This window comes from Mesoplodon bidens (assembly GCF_964165515.1).
Source record: "Mesoplodon bidens genome assembly, chromosome: X".
Taxonomy (NCBI): domain Eukaryota; kingdom Metazoa; phylum Chordata; class Mammalia; order Artiodactyla; family Ziphiidae; genus Mesoplodon; species Mesoplodon bidens.
This window is the reverse complement of record NC_138163.1, coordinates 3,940,778-3,965,863: the sequence shown is the minus strand read 5'-3', so window position 1 is coordinate 3,965,863 and position 25,086 is coordinate 3,940,778. Positions and strand designations below refer to the sequence as shown.

Here is a 25,086-nt window from a genome sequence, read left to right as displayed (position 1 = left end):
TTCAATAGTGTGGAAGAGATTAATTGATAAAACCTGTTAAGTAAATAATGCGTTTTGAATACAAATCACCTGCAAAAGGTTCGTTCCAAAACACACTCGAAACGACGATAAATTAGGACAAGGGTTTTGTAAATGTCAGCCTCGGTCCTGCTGCAAACCACCTTACCAGCATAAATCACAGTCCCTGTCACGGGCAGGAAAAAGCAAAAGCATTTATTAACCCTTGGCCTTTGCCCCGCTCTTTGTCCGCATCCTAACTCTTGCTTCCTAGCAGGTGCCAAGGACACTAGACCTCGTGGCTTTGTTCCCCCAGGCAGGGGGTCTCTGCCCCCCTGCCTGTGATCCTGTGCGGGCACCTGCAGGTGGTCTCCCAGACACCTCATTCAGAGCCAACCCAAGCCATGTTTGTTTCCTCCAGCCTGGACTTGTCCCCAGCAGAGGCCTAAAACCATCGTCCGGAATCCAGAGCCAAACAAGGCCATTCTCCAGTGACTGGTGCCATTGGCTGCCAGGGATCTTGGGCAGGAAACTCTGTCCCAAAGAAAAGCCCTTGAAGGTGGGCTCCCGACCACATCAGACACTCGACAGGAAGGCAGCCTCTGTCCCAGCAGGTGCTTCAGTAGCACGTGGAGGGCAAGTCCCGACAGTGAGGGCTCTGAGCATCACAGCAACAGTGTGGGTGACCCGAGGGCCCCAATTAGTGACAGCCCTCTCAGCTTCAAGGTCTCGTTCACAGAAGAGAGCGACTGCCCAGAAGAGCCCAGGGGACACCGAGTGCATCGAGGTGGGAAGGGGCTAGGCTGAGAGCAGGTTCAACCACAACGGGCTGTACCTAAGGCCCAAAGAGACCCTGGGTGGAGGCCGAAATGGGCAGCTGGGTTCTAGCCCAACACCCGAGCCCAGGCCAGAGCTTGAGACTCCTCAGAGGAGCTATAAGCTGCAGGTTGGGCTTGGGCAAGAAGGGGCTGAGCCTCATTTAGGAATGGGTACCCCCAAATTCTCACACAGTGAGGTATGACAGCTGGGGCGCCTGGCAGGCATCACTGAGGTTGGCCTGAGGGGGAAGGGCCGGCCCCTCGCTAGAGTTCAGAGCAATCCTGCCCTCTGTAGCCAGGGTGAGTCACCTTGCTCATCTCTCAGCTCACTCCCCACCATTTTTTAAAATTAATTTATTATTTATTTTTGGTCACATTGGGTCTTTGCTGCTGTGCACGGGCTTTCTCTAGTTGCAGCAAGCGGAGGGTACTCTTTGTTGTGGTGCACGGGCTTCTCATTGCGGTGGCTTCTCTTGTTGCAGAGCACGGGCTCTAGGCACGCGGGCTTCAGTAGTTGTGGCACACGGGCATCAGTAGTTGTGGCTCATGGGCTCTAGAGCGCAGGCTCAGTAGTTGTGGCGCACGGGCTTTGTTGCTCCATGGCATGTGGGATCTTCCCGTACCAGGGCTCGAACCCATGTCCCCTGCACTGGCAGGTGGGTCTTAACCATTGCACCACCAGGGAAGTCCCCTCCCCCCCATTTTTAAGTGATTAGAGATGAGCATGGGCTGGGTATCTGCCCAGAAGAATTAAAAGCAGACACTCGGGGCTTCCCTGGTGGCGCAGTGGTTGAGAGTCCGCCTGCCGATGCAGGGGACACGGGTTCGTGCCCCTATCCCGGAAGATCCCACATGCCGCGCAGCGGCTGGGCCCGCGAGCCATGGCCGCGGAGCCTGTGTGTCCGGAGCCTGTGCTCCACAACGGGAGAGGCCACAGCAGTGAGAGGCCCGCGTACAGCAAAAAAAAAAAAAAAAAGCAGACACTCGAACAGGTATTTGTACATCCATGTTCAGAGCAGCATTTTTTGCGATAGCCTAAGGGCAGAAACTCCCCAAGTGCCCATCGGGGATGAATGAATAAACAGTGCAGTCTATCCACACCATGGAACATTATTCAGCCTTAAAAAGGAAGGACATTCAGACACCTGCTACAACATGGGTGAACCTAGTGGATATTCTAAGTGAAAGAAGCCAGACACAAAATGCAAATAAGTGTGATTTCACTTATATGAGGTTTGTAAAGTAGTCAAATTCAGAGAGACAGAAAGTAGAATGGTGGCTACCAGGGGCTGGGAGAGAGGAAGAATGGGGAGTGACTGTTGGATGGGGACAGAGTTTTGGTTTTGCAAGAGGAAGAGTTGTGAGGATGGATGCTGGCAACAGCGGCATAGCACTGTGATGTGACTGTGCTTAACGCCACAGGACTGTACACTTAATAACGTGTGAGATGGTAAATTTGATGTTATGTGTATTTTACCACAATTTTTAAAAAATGCATACAAAAATTTGAGAATTTCGGTCAAAAAAAAAGATTAACATAGGAATGGTGGTGCAGTCATGACAACTGCAAACCAAGAACTGTCAAGAACATGAAAAAGCAGGCTAACGTTACTTTAGACCAAAACAGCTGGACAAGGGATTCTACGTGGTAGATGTGAGCTGTGTCAAGGTGAATGTGTTCGTGTCTGTGCACATGGACGTGGGCAGGAGAAAGAGCAGAAAGCGATGTCCCCACAGCAGCAGCGGCCACGTTCTGGAGGCACGCTTCTGTTCATCGTCACCACTTCCTGCATCTTCCAAATTTTACAAGATGAGTATATACTATTCTGATAATGGGGTGGAGAGACAGGGTAAATTAAGTATAAAAAACAACCACAAGAAAAGCTAAGGAATATGAATATTTATTAAATCTCGATTGGCAAGGGTCTCCATGTTTAATAGGAAAAGAGGAAAAAAATCACGTAGGAAAAGAGCAATTTGTTGGATTACTTATAAAAGCGAAACCTAAAATTTAAAGGCAAATTCACACAACTAGAAATACAAATGCCCAACAATCATACAGAGAACAGTGATCAAGGTCATTAATAAGCAAAGAATTCAAAGCTCATACAGGATGCCACTTTCACCTATTATTATGAGGGTTAGGGTTTTTGTTTGTTTTTAAGGTTTGTATACTGTGTATGCTTGTTTGCTTTATTTTCAGTTTTACTACCTTAAGGAAGCAGGAGAGTGGGGCAAGGACTGAAATCGAGATGCTTTTGGCAATTTGGCACTGACAGCCCATCCTATGGGAGTAATGTGAAGTACACAAAATTATTTTATTCACAAAGCTGCTCATCACAACATTATTTACAGTACTGAAAATTTGGAAACTGACTAAATTCCCAATAACTGAAAGAAGGTTAAGTAAATTATGATGAAATTACACAATAAAATATATACTACCACCAGTATAAAGTATCTTTGCAAAAACCTGTAATAACCACATGTAACAGTGAAAAAATAGGAATATAAAATTGCACAATATAGCACACGGTATGATCGTAACAGTGTAAAAAATGTACATCCCCCAAAAGACAAGATATGAAGTGACTCTCTCGGTGTAAAACACTGACGCATTTTCTTACCTTTTACTACATTTGTATTTTCCAATTTTTCTAAAATTAACACGTTAATTTTACAATCAGAAAAAAATACCTTTGAAGTAAGGTGCCCACAAGATTCCTCAGTGATGTTCATTTCATCCCATGATGCAATCTAGAGAGTTCAAGCCCCTCAGCCTCTTGGAAGTGGGGGCATGGGAGCAGGCGGAGGAGAGTGATCATGGATGGATGGATGGATGGATGGATGGATGGATGGATGGATAGGTGAATGGATGGTTGGGTGGGTGGGTGGTGAAGGGAGGACGGGACAACCTAAGGGTGGGCAGGGAGGCAGGGATCGGCAAGGGACAGTCAGGGACCAGCGCGCAAACTGGTCAGCCGAGGAAAGGGGCTTTGTGGAGTCAGGGAAGACTCTGACTGCTCAGCGGAGGTCTGTGTAGACCCAATAGTAGGCACTAACGGTGTTCTTAAAGGGCAGGACCGAAGAAGGATTTCAGGAAGACACGTGGATTCTTTGGGAGCCGGGGAGGAAAGAGGAGGGGGAGGTAAACTATGCGGGAAGGAGGTGCGAAGGGCTAGGTTGATGGAGGTGGGAGTGGACGGGAAGAGACCGATTGCCAGAGGGAACTCCCTGCGCTAAGCTTAAACCAAACGCATGTGGCTCACTACCAGACAAGTCTTCGTGGGCAAACAGAGTAGAGAATCAGCCCATAGGAGGAACCTGCCAACAGCCGGGTGGATCAGCCCAGAGTTAATCTAGGGCAGCTCCGTCCAGTCCACTTTCTGGCACAACGGAAAGGTTGTAGATCAGTGCTGTCTGATACGGTAGCCACGACGCACACTGGCTCTTGAGCACATGAAATATCTCAAGTGTGACAGAGATTCTGCTTTTGAAATGTTTATTTCATTTTACTTAATTGAAATTTAAATAGTCACATGCACCTAGTGGCTACTGGTCAGCACATATTTAGGGGCAGTGGTGCTCAAGTGTGCTCTTTGGAGGAGCAGCGTGATGTGTCTGAAGTGCAGATTCTCAGGCCCCAGCCCAGACACCCTGAAGCAGAAGCAAATAAATACAGGAGCTCCTGCTGCACCCTCATGTTTCTGAGCCACTGAATTAGGGCCACTCAAAATTTCTGAGATCACTGGTCCAGGTTTCAGCTAAACTGCATAAAAGAACCCCTGGCTCAAGTCTACAAAGAGTGACTCGAGAACCATTAATAAAACGTGTCCAGCTCAGCAGGATCAGAGAAAAGTTACGTGATGCAACGAAGATGTGGTTTCTCAAAGCTGATTCAAGATGAGGAATGTGGTTGGCTTTGAAGTGTGAAAGCCAGAGAGCAGCCGCTCATCCCAATGAACGCTGCAGACATGCACAAGTGGCTCTAAATTGGGTTCAGTGTCAAAAACACAAAAAGCGACCATCGCCCGTGAGACGATTTAGAAGAGCACGCCCCTGAACGTGAAATGCAGCCACGCTTCTAAATGGAGGCCAAGAAAAGCGAAAACCTAAGGAGCATTCTGAGGCTACGCCCTCACGGAGAAAAGAGGACACAGAAGCACTTCTAGCAGAGGCAGATCTACACGCGAAACACCCCCAAAGCAGCCCCGGCTGTGGCTGCGGTCACGTGGGTGAGTGATGGCCAGAATGCATGTCACTTTGCTCTCTTTGGCACGGTTCAAATTACGCCTTCAGCAAGAGTAGAATTTGGAGATTTTTGATACTAAAACTGTGCTTCAAGAAATAAAGAGAGAAAAAAATGATGAAGTGTACATGTAATAGTCAACCATGAATGCAAAATAAAAGCCTGGGTGAAAACTTCTCGTTGTAACCGTGCAGTAGGAGATGAAGCTAAATACGCTGAAAATACATCATGAGGAATTTGACCGGATTGTAAAATTCTTAGTGGAAGTGATGTGAGTGATAAAGAAGATAGGATGAAGAAGGAGAAAGAAAAGGCTGAAGGAAACCATCTACAAAGCTGAGGCTTCCCAGAAGAGACTCGAGCTTCGGGATCAGGAGAGAGGAATAGGGCCCTCCACTCCTCAAGCAGAAATTGTTGCCAGAACACTAAGTCACTTAATTGCTTAGAAGATTGCTGTGTTACCATATATGCCTCCACTGTAGGCTAATCAGTAAAAAAAAAAAAATCTGTATTTGAAATTTTACTGATTTGAAGTAATCTTATAATATCTTGCCTTTTTGTTTACAATTTAACACAGTGCAGTAACTTAATTTGCCGTACTTGGTTTCACAAATATTTAAATACCAAAGCAGCACTTGTAAACAAAGAATTACTGAAAGCTACTTTGATACAGGACTACATTAGACGTTTATTAAGAGAGTGCTTGCCTCTTCTGGTGACTACTGATAATTAATCAACTTCAACGTGTTGTGAATATGACCTGTGAATATTCCATCATTTTAAAGATGACGTAGGCTAAGCTTATTACTACCACCTGCCTTTCTGGTTACTTTCATATTTAGGGAATATAGAACCACATTCTGGGGGATTAGAAATCACCTAATATTATATTAATGAAAAGTTTTCACAGTTCTCAAAATAATTTAGAATTTAATAAAAGTAATGTTGTCTTTAATCAGCACTTAACAAGTAGACTATTTCCTGTCTCCTAGATAAATGGATGTTTGCAACCAGCCATCTCTAGAGAAGGAGAACACTAATGGTTTTGAATGACTCAATTCATGGATACACTTATGCCTGTAACTATTTTCCACTGTGAATAAAGATGTCTTTTAATAGATGCCTTTGGGTTCAAAGGTCATATTACTTGCTAACAAATTATTATTTGGGCCAGAAAGTCTCTGAAAAATTTTAAACGAATTTCTCATACATCTCATGCCTCTAGTTTAGTGAGCATTATTTATTATTTGATGTAGAAATTCCATATTAATCACTTCATGCGTATTTTATTTTTGGATTTGAAAATTTGCAATCTTAGAAAAACTGAAGCTAGACTTTAAGGCATTGGCATCTAGCAATATTATTTAACTTTACTTTTTAAAAAGAAACCTAGATTACATGTTGATATATTTTGAATATATTGGGCTAAATAAGATATATTATTAAATTATAAACAAAAGAACTAGGAACTTTGTTTCAAACCTAATTTGACATGTGGTTACGTTTTGAGATGCACTAAATTTCACAAATACGTAAAGTATTCCTTGAGTACAGTGTTATGTTCAGTTATTATGATCTTGATAGCTAAAGTTATGACAATTTTAGTTTGCTCACTCTGTACTTATTCATTTAACAAATAAGCTATGACTGTTCCAAAAAAAAGGAAAGAAGAGGTTCAGCCCAGTCCAATTACCAATTATAAAGACAAATCAAAAGTTTCGGCTGTTACATATTCTTAGGCCAAATTGTTGACGCCTGTTTTGACTTCCTACCCCTGGGGTTGCTTCCAATATTACAGGTAATCACGAAATAACCAGTGTAATTCCTTCTCTCACCAGCTGGACAGGAGAGTGTTATATATGCCCTCTGCGGTTGGCAAAACTCAAGGCGTCAACGATCGGGGAAGGGCTCCACCTTGGGAGTCATTATACATATTGTGATCCTGCCAAGGGTCAGAAGCTACAAAATACAGTTCCCCTGCATGGACGTCTGAAAAGTTAGCCAGAAATTTCCGGGGATTGAAGCCAACCCACACAGTATACCTATAGTCTACCGTGCGTATGGAATAGCCCATGACCTTTATATCTTTTAAACTCGGCTTGTCAGAATTCCACTGAGGAGAGTCTGCAGGCCGGGGGTACTGGCTATAGGCCACCAACTCACGGGGATTGCCACGGATGTATGGTTCCTCTTCCGAGTCACGGACCTGAAAATGCTTCAGAAGGTTCCGGCCTTCTCGGCACAGCTCCACATGAAACGAGGGGATGGGGCAGTGAGGAGGGACGCGCAGCCCTGCCAGTCCCGTGAGCGTGGGGAAGAGAGAGAGCAGTTCCACGAGGTCCCCGACTTGCCGGCCTGAAAGAGGAAGCAGGCCCGCAGAGGGGGTTACAGCACAGAAGCCTGCTGCAGCCAGGCAGCACAAGCGGAGCGCGCGCCCGGGCCCTACACGCCGACTTCTGTTCTTTTACAGCATTTATTCTTAGCCCAAGAGTTTTAGGAACAAAGCCGACTCGGCACCTCACCCGATAGCAGGGCAGAATGAAGGTGCCCTCAGCCTGTTGGCACTTTTAAACACGATTTGAATTTAGGACCCACCAGTGTTTAAGTGATTCAGGCAAGGGTCATCGGTGGAGGCCCAGACCGCTGGGGAGAAGTCTGTAGAGGACAGGCTATCCCGAGCCTCACAGCATCACCCCGCGGATCACTCCTTTTTGGAAGTCTGCACTTGATCCATCGCCCTTTTATTGTTGTAAAATGCACACGACATAAAGTTTACCACCTTAACCGTGTTTTAGTGTCCAGGTCGGTGGCATGAAGTACAGTCCCACCTTCCATCACAGAGCTCTCTTCACTTTGCACAACTCCCCGCCGCCACCCCCCAGCTCCTGGCACCCACCCTGCTACTTTCTGTCTCTATGTGTTGACTACTCTAGGCACGTGTATGTGGACACATCTAGAGTATGTGTCCTTTTGTGCCTGGTCTTCTTTCACTTAGCATCATGTCTTCAGAGAGTCCACCCATGTCATAGCACGTGTCAGAGTTTCCTTCCCTGTAAGGCTGAATGATATCCCACTGTATGGACGCGCCACGTTTTGCTTATTCGTTCATCTGTCAATAGACACTCGGGTTGCTCCCACCTTTTGGCTATTAATTAATGCTATGAACATTCTTCTACACATTTTTCTTTGAATGCCTGTTTTCAATTCTGTGGGCTATGCACCTAGGAGTAGAACTGCCGAGCCACACGACCATTCTATGTTTAACCTTTTGAGGAACCACCAAACTCTTCCACAGCGACTGTACCATTTTACATTCCCACCGGCAATGTCTGAGGGCTCCAATGTCTCCACACCCTTGCCAGTACTGTTGTTTTCTGCTTGTTTTGATAACAGCCGTTCTAATGGGTGTGAAATGGTATCTCATTATGGGTGATTTATCTTTAAAGTCTAAATCCTACACTTTATATTGACTCCTGTTAAAATTTATTCTGACCTTGGGCCATCATTCTAGCCTTTCTGGATCTTTTAAGCACTTGCTCTATACGGCTCAATTTTATTTCTGACACATTTGGTTTGTAAGTAAAATAAAAAGAAAACAGGTGAAGAAAGCTTTTTTAAAAGATACCTTTACAAGGGCAAGACCTGGCTGACACAACCACCTTAACCAGGCCGTCAAGCTTGGCATCACTAATAATGGCACAGGCCGCCATGAAGTGCCCCCGATGGGATACGGCTGGGGCCACAACCTCACATGTGCGCACGTGTCCGAAGTGTTTACCCTGCATCTAGTCCCGAGGAAGCAATCAGACAAATCCAGGCTGTGGGTCGTTGTACAAGAGAGCCGCCCCGGACGCTTGAAAGACACGAGGTCAGGGAGATGTGGGGTCCCAGAGGATGACAGGCCTTGTTGGCCACTGTAAGGACTTTTTACTCAGACTTGACACAGGAGTGTAGGAGGCCCCAGAGCAGGGCTGTGACACCACCTGACTTGGGTTTTATCAGGCTCACTGTGGCTGTTAAAAGCAGGATCACTGAGGAAAAACTCCAGGGATCAAGGTCACAAGCAAGGAGAGCTTAGCAAGAGATGGTGGCAGTGTGGTCCACAGTGGTGACAGTCGGTGGGGGGAAGTGGTGTGGACATATTCTGAATGGAGAGTGACAGGCTTGCTGACACAGCACGAATTGCGTACAGACTATGACAGAAAGACAGGGGCCGATGGCCCCATGGTTTTGTGGCCTGGGCAACCACTGCCATTTCCTGAGACGGGGAGGAGCATCAAAAGAAAGGCTTAAGGTCAAAGGTCAAGTGTTCAGCTTTGGGCACGTTAGACTGGCCAACGGGGACAGGCTGTTGGAAATCCAAGTCCAAAGATCAGGGAAGACATACAGGCTAGAGATAAAATTTGGAAATGAGCAGGATGACAGCACAGTTACATCAATTTACAACCTGAACACCTCCCAACTGAAGTTTCAAAAAGGATTCTCAACCTGTCAGAAGATTTCTCCCAGCAAATAAAGGGCTATAATCATGGCCTGAAACTGTTTAACATTTTATCAATGACATGAAAGAAGACAGTGCAGGCAGCACACAGAAATCAAATGTATGGAAAATAAAATTGGGCCATAGAAAACAAACTCGGGAAGATCCAGAAAGGCCAGAATGATGGGCCAGAACCAAGAAAAATTTTAACAAGAATCAATAGAAAGTGCAGGATTTAGACGTTAACAAGATGGATTAAATGAAGAAGTCCCGAAAGGGGGCAACCTGCTTTAGTAGAGTTCACAGCAAAAGCACTCCAAAAAGAGCTAATGCCACCTAAGTACATGACTCATCTCTGCGCTGAGCAGATCGAGTCAGGAGACAACTCACAGAGAACCCACACAGGTCGACCCCCATGGCGGGGATGGCCATCTTGTCCAAGTGATGTTTCCGGAAGTGCTTTCTCAAACTGGAGCTTTTTGGAAGACAAAGACCAGGATAACCAGGGACCTGTCGCTACCTGGAGAGGACCAGCTTGGGAGGACTGGGACACGGAGGTCAAAGTAAACTTGCCCTTCACTCCTGGGGACGGCAAAAGCAAAAGCACTGATCTGACAGAGCCGGTGCTTCAGCAGATGGAGATGCTGCCTAGCTGAGTCCCGGCCAGAAGTGAGCAGGTCACAGAGTTCTGCTCACCAGTAAGCAGGCAGCCCCTGCCCCGGTGGAGTCTGCTACCCCCTCCTCTGAGCTCAGAGCACACTGCCGTCACCTCTACGACAGCCTTCCCCATCCTGGGGGTGCCAGCTGCTCCTTTGTCCCTCCCCCTCTCCAAGCCCCTGTGGACAGGAGCCATACTCGTTAGCTCTGGGCCTGCCACTCCCCTTCCGTGCGCAGGAGGGCCAGGTCAAGCAGCATCACTCCTGAATTTTCATACCTGGCTCCACTAATTCTGAGATGGAATCAAAGGGGTCGAGGTATGGGAAAAGCTTGTTGCCTGCCGCCGGAAGCGGAGCCGTCCTTCCTGGAACGTAGAACATCAAGGGCACACGAGTAGTGACGTCAAAATTGCTGTATTTGGCCCATTCTCCATGTTCGCCTAGAGCCCACCCTGGTTCATAAAAAGCACACAGAATGACAGAAAAAGAATCATCATCTTGTGGCTTGCTCATTTCAGTTAGACACCGTTTCATTCCCTGTTGTTAAAGCCAGAGGAAGCAAAACCTGATCGTCTAGAGGGCGTGTACCACCAAAACAGGAGCTGTGAAACTGTGGCACAATCGCTCAACTTTTAAAAATAGTATCTTTTTCAATTTTTAAGACATACCAAAGACCAAGAAAATATAACTTCTGATTCCAGACCCTTAACCTTGACTAAAAACCACCCCCAACCCTCATTTAAAGCAAAAGATAGTTTGAATACCCCAAGATGGAACTTTCCAATCACTTCATGTTTGAGTGCCCTTTTCGATATAAAAAATATAAAGGAGACTGTATGTTGAGTATTTCGTATTAAAAAGTAACCCAGGGCCTCCCTGGTGGCGCAGTGGTTGAGAGTCCGCCTGCCGATGCAGGGGATACGGGTTCGTGCCCCGGTCTGGGAGGATCCCATATGCCGCGGAGCGGCTGGGCCCGTGAGCCATGGCCGCTGGGCCTGCGCATCCGGAGCCTGTGCTCCGCAACGGGAGAGGCCACAAGAGTGAGAGGCCCGCATACCGCAAAAAGAAAAAAAAAAAAAAAAAAAAAAAAAAGTAACCCAAACTACAAAAAGCTGCTGTGCATGGGTTCAAGAAGGCTTCTGTGGTTCAGATGTAGGCAGTCCCAGGAGGGGCCCTTTGCAAAGGGCCATTTGTAATCAGCTACAGCTGCCCCTCCGAGCCAAGGCGAGCTTCGAGTGACCCTGCCTTCACGGGGGTGCAGTGGACTGTGGAAGCACTGGTGGAGAAAACTGGGCGCTGAGAAGAAGGTCTGGAAGCGGATGGCAGATCATTAGGCAAACGGTGAAAAATTACCCCTCCACAGTTAACGATACGAGTCTTTACAAGGTGCAAGGTAGGCCTGTGAGAAATGACACGGAGAACTGTCTATGACATTAAGTGGAAAAAACAAGCCAGGGAACAAAACAGGACACAAGCACAATCAATTCTGCCACGTTGCACGACGATACATTACGCACATACACACTCATGACATATAGCCCCATGTATGTGCACGACTGAAGGCAGGTGGATGGACCCCTGATCTGTCAGCACCAGTTAGCTCTGGGCAGGTGGGATAAAGGGCAGGGTACTCTGGCCCTACATGATGTGCTCTGTATACTTCTTTCTTGTTAGAGTGAGCACATGCGATGATCTAACACTGTCCCACTTCATATTCAACAATATTAGAGAACTGTTTTCCTGTTTCTAGGTAGGATGATGGCAGTGTGGTTAAACTTCAAAAGAGCCAAATTTATTAGAAATAGTGTTCAGAAAACTGAACCACCTGAGACTGGCTTCAAAACAATTTGGGGGTGAGGGAGGATAACTGGGGCTCACTGGCCTCAAACACACCCTGGCAAAAATTAAAAAGAATTTTTTTAAAAAGTTGTTTCCACTTTTGGAAAAAGTGAGAAACTGCCTTAGAAGAGACACAGAGTTGTGAACCCCAGGCTCCTGGCAGAGGGGACAGTGGGGCTGGGGGTGGAAGGGGTAAGTCGGGTCTAAGGGCCTTGTTGGGCTCTGCCAGGATTGTTCTGGATCTTCATAAGAGAAACTAAAACTCTTCCAACCCGCTAGGTTAGAAATAGGTTAAAGGGGCTCCCCACACAAATGGATGGCTCCTGCTGGGCTCATCAAGAAACAACCATTACTACAAGTTCCCCCCACCCACCCAGCTCCACCATCCAAGCCCCCAAGATGCTTCTTTGACCCAAAAGAGGGCCCGCCTCCGTGGAGAGAAGTCCCAGGACTAACAAGGTGGCCATAAAAGCACCCAAGACTCCAGACTCAGGGCACTGCTGATTCACAAAAGAGAATACACACCTATTTCAGGCAGTCTAGGAAAGTTTTCACAGAAAACATCAGATGCTTTGAGCGACTCACCCGGGCATTTCAAAATGCTTACCGTGATCCGAGGTGAGCGCCACAATCGTGCTGCTGGCCAGCTGAAGATCGTCCAGAGCACTCAAAAGGTGGCCAACCTGCGTATCCAAATACGAAACACAGGCAAAGTAGCTCTGGCGGATTTTCCGCTGCAATTTAAAGAATAATAATAATAATGAGAGTGACTGCAAGTTAAAGTGCACGGCTTACCCAGCCACAGTGCTCGCCTGAGCACCCCTCCCGAGCCCCAGCCCTTGGGTGCCCTTGATGACCTTCTTAGCCAAAACGGAACACTCCTTTCCCTGCCATCCCCCACCCCCCGCCCCCGGCCTCGTACAGCCACAGCAAAACCCGCACGTCCACAAGGAGGATTCTTTGCTAAGCAAGTCAGTTTTCACTTTAGGGCACAGATCACAGCACGTGGATGTGCCACTTACTATTCCTTTCTGTCTCCGTCACATACTCTTGCAGGTCCCAGGAGACAACCATGTACACAGAAACTGACCCCTCAGCCTTCCAAAGTCTGCTGAGGGTCACACCAAAGATACCATATAGCTGTATTCATTTCCTGGGCCGCTCTAACAAAGTATGACAGACTTGGTGGCTTCAAACAACAGAAACAGATCGCCTCCCAGTTCTGGAAGCCAGCAGTCTGAGCTCAAGGTGTCGGCAGAGCCTCTCTGAAGGCTCCAGGGGAGGAACGTTCTAGCTTCCGGTGGTGGCCACAATCCTTGGTGTTTCTTCTCACAAGGACCCCAGCCATACTGGGTCAGGGGCCACTGCACGGCAGCATGACCTCATCCTGACCAGTCATACCTGCAATGACCCTATTTCCAAACAAGGCCACATTCTGAGACCCTGGGGTCAGGACCTCCACGGATCTTTCTGAGGGACACAACTCAACTCTAACAACAGCCGTGAGTGGGCCTCTCCCCCAAGCTCTTCGTTACCCAGCGGATGGCAGCCGCTTCCCTCATAGCCTGTGGCTGGCACGCGTGCCTCCGTCCCAACAAACTGCCCACGGGCAGGACAATGGTGGCGGAGGAGGGAGAGCGGCACACCCTCCACGGACCCTCAACCCCAAAGCAGCCTCCGGAGCAGACAGGCTCCATGAAAGAGCCACAGCCTCTGCTGGGCTGACTCTTCCCCCGCCTTGTTCACAAATCTTAAAGAAAAAGATGAGTCCCCTACCCCTGCCACAGGGGAGAAGCGAGGGAGCTGCCGAGCGATCAGACCAGCCCCAGCTTCCGTGTGTCCCAGCTGGTCCTGTCAGCCGGACCCACGGTGAGAACAGTCATGAGACTCACCCCCTCTCCCCAGATAGTGAAGACAATGGATATCCATCTAACCTTCTAGAAGGATTATGCTGAACCCTGGCTACTTCTACCTTCTGGTAGATAAAAGTCTCCAGTCTGTAACTTGGGGAACTTCGGTCCTCCTGGGGACCAAAGACACCTGTCAGGATGGCTGTGTACTAGTCAAGGGTACGCCTTCCTTCCTACGTGGGCCCCTGGAGACAGGAGAAGCAGCAGATGTGGTCGTCAACCTCACTGAGCCACCCGTCAGGTGAGGACAGGCATGGAGACAAGAAAAGGTGCGTTACTGGCAGGGCCCAGGGACGACCCTGGAGAATGAGCCCTCGAGTTGGCCTGGGGAAATCGGGGGAGGCTTCACAGAGGAGTTAGCATTTGAGGAGAGAAGCTGGCAGTCAGACAAGCGGGGGTCGGATGCCCTAAGCAGGGGCTGCAGAGCGTGGAACAGTGTGGAGTCACCGCAGGCCAGGGCACGTTTTGGGCCAGCAAGCTGGCCAGTGTGGCTGGAGAGTCACAGGGGAAGGCCAGGGAGCAGGACAGGATGCTGAAAAGGCAGGTCACGGCCACATGATACGGACCCAGAGGGTCCATCCAAGGAGTGGAGGTCTCGGGTTGGAGGCCAACGAAGGCACAGAGGTCACCCGAGAAGAGGAAGTGACACAATCTGGGCTGCAGGTGAATGAGGGTCCCCCACCGAGAGCCCGGAGCAGACGCCAGGGGCTCGAGGGGAACCAGCACTAGATCAGCACTGCACGCACAGGGCAACCTCCACGGTCGCTCGTTGAAGCGACAAACCAAGACCAGACCACTGCGGTGGTCCACAAAGTGGTGCCGAAGAGGAATTTAGGGAGATGGGGTAGGAGCGGGGGAGGGAAAGGAGCTGAGGACCCCAAAGGGAACTCCAGGTTTCTCACTAGGCTGGCAGCATGATTCAATGGCACGGAGGGGGCGGGGGCACAGGAGGAGGAGAAAAGGAAGAGCAGGAATGGTGGTGCAGCCACACGGGGCCTCTAGCAACCAGTGGACAGACAGACAGACAGACACGTCTGGAATCAGGAGCGTGGGGCTGGAGAGGTTGTTCCGGGGCTCATCCACAGCAGGCTCAGCGGGCAGGGCTGGGGGTGAAGAGCATAAACAACACGGGGGGGGGCCCTGGGCTTGACCCTGGAGAGGCGCACCTCCTAAGTGGCAGACACAGAACGAGGGGCCTGCCCTGGGGACTGCAGTGGAGGGGGTCCAGGAGGCTTGGAAAGGAAGCCCAGGAAGCAGACATTTCCAGAAGGCGCAGCTCTCTCAACAGTGAGAGGGCGGCAGGGATTCAGGGAAGGTCAGGACCCACGAGGATGGATTTTATTTGCCAGCGGGATCAGGGCTGACCCAGATGAGAGAACGCTTAGTGAGATGGGGAGGCAGGAGGCCGCACCGAGGTGGACGAAGAATGAAAGGACAGTGAGGCCACAGACACAGCAGAACAGAGCACGTCACACTCATTCTCCTGTGGAGGGTGGGCGAAGGGGCAGGAAGGGGAAGAAACAGGTACGGCCCAGGGAGGCAGTACTTCTGAAGATGGGATGGATGGCAGCGGACGCACAGGCTGGACGGAAGTTGGGAGGAGACGGCAAGGAGGGGGAACGGGGTAGGGAGGGGCCGAGTCCCTGCTGCTCTTCTTCTGAGACCAGGGAGAAGGCCGCAAGCTCAGCACACAGGCACACACAATTCTGGCTACAAGTGAGGGAGGTTATTTACAGCTTCCGTTCACCAAGTACCTGCTGGGTGCCATCTGATCCTCCGAACCACCCCAGAAGGTGAGCATTACCACTTCCATCTTACACAGGAGGACTCCGAGGCTCTGAGAGGTTGATTAACTTGCCTAGAGACACACAGCTGGCAAGGGGCACAGCCAGGATGTGTACCCACGTTCAGCCTGTGCCTTCCCCTTCCTCAGACTGGTAACCAGCCTCTGCCTCTGAAACAGGAAGTACAGTCATCTGCTGAGAGATGGGGCAGAAGGGCAGGGTGGGGGGAGGGGCTGGAAGGGTTCCGAGCAGCCGCAGAGGGCAAGAGGGAGCCGAGCAGAGGACTGGGCATGCGAGCATGTTCCTGCCTCAGGACGCAGGCTTGAGAGCAGACAGGGTGGCCGGACTGTCCTGTGGTCAGGGTACTGCAGTCAGGACGAGGATAGAGGGACGCGCACGCTCAGGAGCTGGCGGCAAGAGTAAGTGACTGGCCACGGGGCCTCAGCTATCCAGGGAGGGAGCAAAGCCCAGAGGTGAGCTGGACACGGGAGAGGGGGCCACACACCAGCGATCCCCACGTGGCCCCAGGCTCACGCACATGGCACTGAGTTAGAGGGCTGACGGCTGAAGGGGGCACAGAACCCAGAGGCTCAAGACCCAGAGCTACAGGCAGATGATGAGGAGGACCAAGTGCAAGGTGAATGTGGGGCGGGAATCAGCACACGAGTACACCAGGGAGGTCCTCTGGGTCACACTGTGAACCTGTGCACCCAACTGGGCAGCTACACCGCCAGTGGGCGTGGTGAGAGGAGGGGCTGAGACAATCGGGAAGGCACCCTCGCCGTGTGGCCGACACTGTCCTAGACACCCCACACGTTCACTGTGGTCCCCGCTGAAAACCTCCAGAGCAGCTGTCATCATGGAAAACCTTCCCCCATCTTGTGTCGATTTTACAGATAAGGACACCGAGACTCAGGGAAATAGGATGACTCGTCAGCAGCCATGCAGCTGGTGCGGGGTAACTGGAATTCGAACCTAGACTGGTCAGAGCCAACGAAACAAACACGGGGGCTCTGGCATCACACCTCCCAAGGGGCGCTCCTCCACAGCAACCACATGACCTGGGCAAGTCTCTAGTGTCCTTACCTGGACAACAGAGACAGCAGGCCCCCCACTAGGGTCCCATGGGGACCAAAGAGCACACACAAAATGCTGAGCACCCTTCCTGGTGTGCAGGGTCATCGGGAGTGACTGTCACTAATGTGATGTCGAGGCACAGCCTCGGAGCTGCAACTCCAGCAAACCTTGCTCTCAGAACCCCTGCGGGGGGAAGCAGGAACCCAACAGACCGACGGGCCCACTGCTTCTCAAACTCTCACCACTGCCACCCGAGACGCAGGGACGCGCAGCCTCCTCGCCCAAACCCTTGCCGGCCGAACACAGGGGCCAGAGAGCAAGAGACACCTGGGCAGTCTGTCTGATTTTGTTGTGTCTCGACACGTAGCCTACGGCAATGGTTCTCAAACTTCTGCCTGCATTAGAATCACCAGGTGTGTGTTTTTGGAAATGCAGGTTCTCGGGCCCCACTCCCAGCCTCCAACTCCCTGACTCTGAGTGGGACCAGGATGCCGTGCTTCTAACGAGCCCTCGTGGGGGTTCTGATGCAGGCGGCCCAGGAAGCACTGTGAAAACGCTGTCCTCTTCCTTCCCCTGTAGACGGGCTGCTGGAGTGTTCACGTGCTAACAGAAAGGCAGGGCTGTGTGTGGAATATTCCGGAAAGAGTGTTGCTCAGCGTGCGCTCTGCATGCCAGGGAGAGAGGGGTTGACGAGTCACCCCCATGTCACGGCAAACGGACCCCAGACACTGCAGCTGGACGGCGCTGGCCGTGTTGGTGCCCCAGCTCCCTCTGCGCCAAGGCCCCACTCACCAAGCCACCTCCTGAGAGTAACGGATGCCCGTGTCGGCTTTCCCACAGGGGACCCGCCAGGACCAGCTAACTGAGAGTTCTGGGTGGCACGGGAGTCGCCAACCACCCTACACCTGACAGACTGTCACCTGGATTCAATAGCACCTCCTATCATTTAGTGAGGGTCACCCAGGGCTTCTCCCCATACCGGGTCCACAGCCCGCGAGTCCCCAGATCTCCAGATGCCCCCTTCTTTGGAAGCAGAGACGCTGAAGGGGAGACTGTCTATCCACCCAGCACGTTCGCCCCAACCCCGGCGCTCCACAGGCCACCTCACATAGAGAAAGTGCTCAGCAAGACACAGGGGACAGAGCATGTCCACTGAGAAAAGCACCGTCACTTGTGACATCATGCCGTAAGTGCCCTATGTGTCCCCCACATCCGTCCTTGATACCTGAAAGTCGGCGGGGATCGGGCCGTAGGGCACGCTGAGGTTTAAGGCTTGGACATCCTCCCGCTGTCGGACATCCATCCAGGGGTTGTAGGCCACAGGAGGGAGGCCGGCAGGGACCTGGGGATCGGGAGCCAGGGTGATGTTCTCCAAGGGATACAGCTTCTGAAATTCCTTGGGGGAAAAGCACACAAAGCCACCAGGCTGTCACTCTTCTGGCAAAGGCACAAGGTTGGGCCTCTACTGGTGTTTACGCTACCTCTTCTCTAAGCCTGTGATGCGTTTACACAAGTATCTCCCCCACTTGAAAGTCACTCTCACGAGATGCCAGTGGTAATGAAATCATTCGACTAGTTTCCTACAAACCGAGCAGCGACAGCTCTCTTCCCTCATAGACACCGATGCCCTCCTCTTCCCATTGCCACCTCCCCTCCAACTAGAAAAGGTGTGCAGAGGTGTGGCCAGTTCCCCAAATCACCCTCTCACTCAGAAGTTCACTGGGAGACCACACAGGAGTCCACACAAAGCCCTACTCATGGCTGCAATTACTGCAGCGAAAGGATACCAGCCACAGTCAGCAAAGGGGATTGTCACAGGGGGTATCTGGGGGAAAACCAGGCACAGGCTGCCAGAGTCTTCCCCCGGTGAAATCACACAGGATGCGCGCAATTCCACCAGCAACAATCTGTGTGACAGCATGTGTACAACGCTGCTGCCCGGGAAGCAGAGGCTCGTGAAAGCCTCAGCACCCAGGATTTATACTGGGGCTGGTCACGCAGGCACCCTGTGCCTGCACAGATCAAAATCCCAGACTCAAAGCAGGAAAGGAGGGGTTTCCATGAACAGTTCAGGCCTAGGGAGCCACTTGGCAGTTCTGGGAATGGTGGGAACACTCCCGAGATCCAGGTTCCCAGAGGCCAGGCCAAGGCCCAAGCTCACGAGCAGGGCTTTCAACGGATCACAGTCAGGCCTGCTAGGTTAACTCCTTCTGCACGAGAGACAGAAGTTGGTCTCACTCCCATCAAGGGGGGCTGACACCTCCTGCTAGGAAGGCGAGATCCCCTGGGCCAATCAAAGCGTGACACTCACAGCATCAAAGGGCACGTCTCTGGTCTCCACGGCCATCACAAGTGACGGGCATGCTTTGCAAAGTCAAAAGGGTGGGCTGCTCAGGCCCGGGGAAAACATGATAGGAAAAAACTGAAAAATATTCTGAAAAAGAAGAGACTACATACTCTAAATGATACACATGCAAGTGCAGGATTCGACCTTCCAACAAGCCACGTGGTGCCCTGTGTTTCAGGGCTCAAGGGGAAAGGCAGTTACTGAAGAGGGCCTCACATCTCCTGGAATTCTGTACCAAGGACTGCCACTTACTGCAGGCTTCAGTGGCCAGCTCTGCATCCCTTCTCCGTGATGACTCACTAGCCAACCCAACATTACTCACTGACTTCTAGGGAAAAATCCTCCAGTGGAGGAAGTAGAAGCCAAGCGTTTCTAACAAGATTCTTACGTGTCCTAAGTCTACTGCTTAGCCTTGACCTCTGAAACCCATCTTCAGACCACTGAGTATACTAGTGCCATCAGGTGTCCCTGGTGACCAGGGACGGCAGGATGTGGCCACCTTCACTATGACACAGCTGTCACAGCTGTGCTGGATCAGCCCTCAGCCAGCTCTTCACCTTGGGGTATCTGAAGGGGATGTGCGGCTTATGATAGCCCACAGCCAGGAAGAAAGGACTGGCAGATGTTTTCATCTTTCCCAACAACCGTATGGCTTGCTCGGTGCTCTGCTTGTCAGGCAGGGTGCCCTCGGGCACATCTGCCACATCCACAGGGCACAGCAGGTTGGCATGGAGTTCTCCGTCTGGTCCCCTACAGGTCTTTCAAAACAAAACATACAAAGTCAGCTTTTTAAATGCAAGAAATTGAAGTCATGAAAGTTCCACACAATGGATTTAACATTTCTATTTCGAGCACATTAAGTATTAGTCATGTAGACTACACGGGCACATAGAAGTAGAAGTAAAACAGAGACGTGTTTCTTCTTTTCCAGGCAGACGCCAGAAATCCACCAGAACTTACTTAGCTTCTTGTTGTTCATTCTCTGTCTCTAGGTCATAATTAATTAAAGGAAACCGAAGTAAGCTAGCGATCAAAAAAAAATCTGTCTCTAATTCAACAATAAAAATAACATAGACAAAGGACTTGAATAGATATTTCCCCAAAGAAGATATTCAAATAGCCAATAAGCACATATAAAGATACTTAACAGTCATTAGGGAAAGGAAAAAAAAATCTGTAATCTGTTTTCAATTTCAAGGACAGACTAAAGCTTCTAAGTGACAGGGCCACAGTTAACTAGATATAGTGACAGTTCATGGAATTTCCAGATCCTCAACTACACCATGCACAGGATGGAACTTACCGCTTCATTTCTTAAAAGTGGCCATGCCGGCCACAAGGCCAATTTCAGTTCTGACCATGACTTCTACCTCACAAATACCCAGAGGCAGCGACAGCTGCTGCTCCATCTCACCGAGGAGCATCCTTTCACAGCTCTGCCCTGTCCACACCAACCTGGGCAGGGCAGCCGCCGTCTGCCTCCCAGTACCTGCTCAGGTTCACATGGTCTGCAGCACTGCCAGGGATTTGGTGCAGTCAGACCCACTATCTTGAGAATGATGTGGGAGATGGGGACAGGGACCTGGCATTTGTGAGGCTACTAAAAGTAGCAAGATGATTTCAGGGAATAGAAGGATTGAGATGGGGTCTTCCGATCTCATTCTCTTAATACTCAAGCCACAAGCCAAAGGCCAGAGCCCGCTGGCTTTCACTGTATTCTGAAATGAAAGTTGTCATGAATTTAGAACACTCTTCTGCACCCCACCAACCTCCCAAAATCCACACCCTTCTCTACACGATGGCTCTAAAATCCTCTGAGAAACATGTCATTTCTCAACACTCCAGCTGTTTTCCTGAATTTCTTAAATGTAAGTTTTAGTTGCATTTATACATTGGGGGCTCCTCTGAACCGAGATTAAGTTTCCTTATAGATTCCTTTTTTTCATAATGCTTTAAAGCCCCTATCAAAGGTCTCAGCACCTGAACATATCCATTAGGGCCAAGACAGATAGACAGACAGACAGATAGACGGAAAGGCTTTCTCCCAATCTGGGCTGAGGTGCTTAGAGCACAGGTCTCTCTTTGTCCTTCCATGTCTCGGCATCTCCTATAACGAACCCTCTGCACTGAGCCTTATCCAGAGTGAGCACGAAGGAGCCATCAAGTGAGCCTTGCACACTAGAGCATAAGCTTCTAGAGCAAGGCATCCCTGCCGGCTTCTAAAATGCAGCCACCTCTCCACTGGACCTAATGCTAAAGGTCCCAACACTCATCACTGTCAGGTCATGATCACAACCCAAACCCATAAAGCCCACCATATAACCAGCTGGAAAGGACACGCATGCTGCACACACAATAGTTAACCTTCATTTGCTAGACAGGGAAGAAGAGGTTCCTCTTCAGACCAGTACCCCTTTCACGGCCTTACCTTGGTGTTTTCATACTTTTCAGAGGAGGGATGATAAGGTGGAATAGACCAGCTATATGGAGAATCATCACTATGATTGGAAGATACTCCTTGAGGGGGAAAAAGAAGGGAAGTCATTAAATAAAGCATGGCGAGTCCTTCAATGCCCTCCCCCACCAAAATGTACACTTTGTACACAACCGGGAAAGGGCCATCCCCTTCTTTTGGCCTCAGTTTCCTCATCTATAAAATCAGGAGCCTAGGCCAGATGATGAGAAGTCCCCACGAAAACCGACCCTCTGGGCTTCTATCTGAGTACTGAGCCCCTGACCCGGCCCCAAAGAGCCCTTGCTGGCACCTCTCCCCACCCTACAAAGGAGGCGGCAGAGGCAGGGGCACAACCAGGGCTGGCTGGGCAAGGGGAGGCTCTGCAAAGGGGGGATGCTTTGCCGGATGCCAACCAGACACGAGACGAGGGGGCCGGGGTTCGAACCCGTGACACTGCCTTGGACGCCAGGTTCAGTGCTCTGTCATGATGCAGAAACCCATCCCTAAGCTCGGTAGTTTACAGTCTACCTGGGAAGACAAAATAACAACGTGCGACACTGAGGAAGGACTGCCAGCCGTCTGGAGAGGAGAAGTGCTGTGAGTGAGGGAGCCCTGGGCACAGAGGGGACGTGGGTCCGGGGAGGCCTGGCAGCGAGGGCTCTGGAGGGAGGGACTGCCTGTGCAGATGAGCTGTGAGGAGCTGAGAGGGTAGCGTGGGCAGCGCCACGGGAGAAGGGCGGCGCCAGCACGGGGACACACGGGGACTCCAATGATGAGCACCTGGTGAGGCAGGACTGGAGGCCAAGGGGCAGCGGGCGGAGGGCTTCTCAACCCCGCAGGCACAGTGGAAGCGCAGAGCGGGCTGACAGACCTGGTCCAAACCCCCATGCTGCCCCGCGTGCCCGTGCCATCTCGGGCACGCTCCACGAGCCTCCGTTTCCTCCTCAGGAAATGACGCCGATGAGGAAACCCACCTTGCCTGCTGCTGGGGAGAGGATTACGGGAGCAGCTGGCACAGCATCCAGCAGGCGCCTGGCGCTCAATCAATGGTGGCTGCTGTCAGCCTCAAGCAGTCCCGTCCTCGACACAACAGGGTCTTAAGAACAAAGACCCGCTTGAAAAATGTGTCTCCAGGAGGGCTGCAGGCCAAGTGTTTGCTCTCCGGCTAAGACAACCCCACAATCTAATTACCAGGGGTAAGGAGGCCAGGCGCCACCCCTCGGGCCTCGTCAGGCCTCCCTTCCTGAAGCACGATCTCCCCTCTGCTGTGTTTGCTCCTTTTGTCTCTCTCTCCAGCTGTGCTCAGGCCAGAGTGTCAAGATGTGAGCACCGACTGCAGAAAGTTCTACTTGCACTTGCTGGCGACCTTTCGGCCACACAGCCTGACAGACCTGCCTTCCATAATGGGCCCAACTTTGCGGCCCCTCGTGATAAGCGCTTCTTGGGACAGAGCTCGGGCTCTCAAGGCACCCCCCCACACACACACACATGCTGTCCTGGGATGCTCCCCTGGGAAGGGAATCAAGGCAGCTGCCACTCCAGCTTCCCAGAGGAGGAATCGGAGGTTCGAAGAGGTTGAATGATTTGCCCCAGGTCCAATGCACACTTAAGAAGTGGCAGAACTGGGACTAGAACCCAGGGGCCGGCATTCCCCGTGCCACTGCCCATCAGCGGTTCACTCCGCCTCCAGAGGTGCCCATCCCGGCGGAATGCGGCACAGAGGAGACCTGAAAACAAGTGGGACTAAACTACAGTATGTGTCTCTGTTAGACCACTGTGCTGCCATTAAAAATGACGGCACGAAGAGTCACCACGCGGGAAAACGTTTATGTCTAAAACACTCACAATATAGCTGTGTATCGCTGGTGGTAGAGTGGTGAGCACAGCTGCCTTCCACAATATAAAGTTGTATATCCAGGAAAATCTCAAATCAGAAAAATAATATGCCCAGAACCAGGGGACATCACCACAATAAATCTCTCCTTAGTGGTGCAAATACAAGCAATTTATATTCTTTTTTTTTTCTCTTTTCTGCCGCGCTGCGCAGCTTGTGGGGTCTTAGATCCCGACCAGGGATTTAACCCGGGCCCTCAGCCGTGAAAGCACTGAGTCCTAACCACTGGACTGCCAGGGAATTCCCAATTTATATTCTTTAGTTTATACTTCCCTTTTTCTCCCCCAACTTTCTGTCAAATACTCATGCCTTACTTCAAGTTCAAAACAAAAGAGTTTTAAACTCCCTGTTTCAGCATTCTCATTCTGGCATTAAAGAGAGCCAGTTTAGCTGGCAGTGTTGAAGGTCAGGACTGGGTGGCCCCTGGCACCCTAGAGACCCTGGGTACCAGCTTACCCTCCTCTTTCTGACCTAATTCACAGACAGTGGGCAGGCAACCCCTGCCAAATTGCAGCCTCTTCACTGGGCAAGTCAGCAGACCTGCCCTGGTCTCACTTCACTGCCAGGGACCCCGGGTTACAGGGGGTCAGGCGCAGAGCTGGACTCGCAGCCAACACTCCCCCTCCCCCCAGCCAGTGCCCTTCCCTCCCCCCACCACACACAGCCAAAGGAACCAAACAGCACCATGACTAGTTTCCAAGAGGAAGAAAAAGCCCTTCTACCCTTTTTCACTTTTGGTGAGAACACAAAGCCAAGCTGAGAAGTAATATCCTGGACAAACGTGACAGTGACTAACCAGGTGTCCACTGAGCCCCAGCCCCAGGAGGGGACCCCCGTCCTCAGACACGAGAATAGAGAGAGCCCAGACTCGGAGGGGCAAGCAGTACCAGGATGAAAGACTTTTCCAACCGACATGGTCACGTAGCCATTCTCCTTGAAGTACTGGGGGATGGTGGAGAAGTTTCCAGAGTGTGCCCTCCAGTAGGAGTTGAAGTCATACAGGCGGGTAGTGTCTGGTCTCCTCCCGGTGAGCAAGGACACGCGGCTCGGGGCGCACACGGCTTGCTGGTAGGGAGCACAAGCAGAGGGACACGTCCTCAGAGGAAAACAAAGTCTGGGAGCTAAAAGGTAACCAGGCAACCTCCCAGGTCCTCGGCTAACAGCTTGGCGGCTGAGTCATGCAGATCTCAAAGCCAACCAGCAGGATTTGGGCCTCACCCAGCCGCCAGCAAGAAGTCTTCCCCGAGAGAGGAAGGCCCCAGGCCCTCCATCCAGCAGATGACTGTGCCCTTCTGCATGATGGCATCTCACGGGTGCCCGGAGCAGGCAAAGGTATAGGGAGTGGCCCCATGAAGGGGCACAGGAAGGAGGGCCACTGTGGCAGCATCCCCTCCTTCTCAGCACCAGGCAATCTCCAGTGGGGGGAAAAAAGGTGGGCAGGACCAGCCTGAACACAGTATACCAGGGCACACCCTCCACCCAAGGAGAAGCACCCCTGAAAGGCACAAGCTTCCTTGCCAGTGGACAACCAGGTTTTCTCAGCCGCCATTTTCCAAACTGTGCTCCCCTCTACTAAAGAG

The 25,086-nt window shown here is 50.9% G+C and overlaps 1 protein-coding gene across 2 annotated transcripts in view; it reads right to left on the bottom strand.

Moving 5' to 3' along the window:
- Positions 1-2,700: 2,700 nt before the first annotated feature.
- The window catches only part of IDS (iduronate 2-sulfatase), a 30,946-nt gene continuing 8,560 nt past the window's right edge, over positions 2,701-25,086 (bottom strand). For both annotated transcript variants that reach the window (XM_081222566.1, XM_081222565.1), the window contains 7 exons: positions 24,394-24,571; positions 21,586-21,674; positions 19,715-19,915; positions 18,036-18,206; positions 12,647-12,773; positions 10,479-10,652; positions 2,701-7,419 (listed from right to left, as the gene is read on the bottom strand). In XM_081222566.1, coding sequence (XP_081078692.1) covers positions 6,947-7,419; positions 10,479-10,652; positions 12,647-12,773; positions 18,036-18,206; positions 19,715-19,915; positions 21,586-21,674; positions 24,394-24,421 — 1,263 coding nt within the window. In that variant the 5' untranslated portion in view covers positions 24,422-24,571 and the 3' untranslated portion in view covers positions 2,701-6,946. The remainder of the gene's footprint in view (positions 7,420-10,478; positions 10,653-12,646; positions 12,774-18,035; positions 18,207-19,714; positions 19,916-21,585; positions 21,675-24,393; positions 24,572-25,086) is intronic.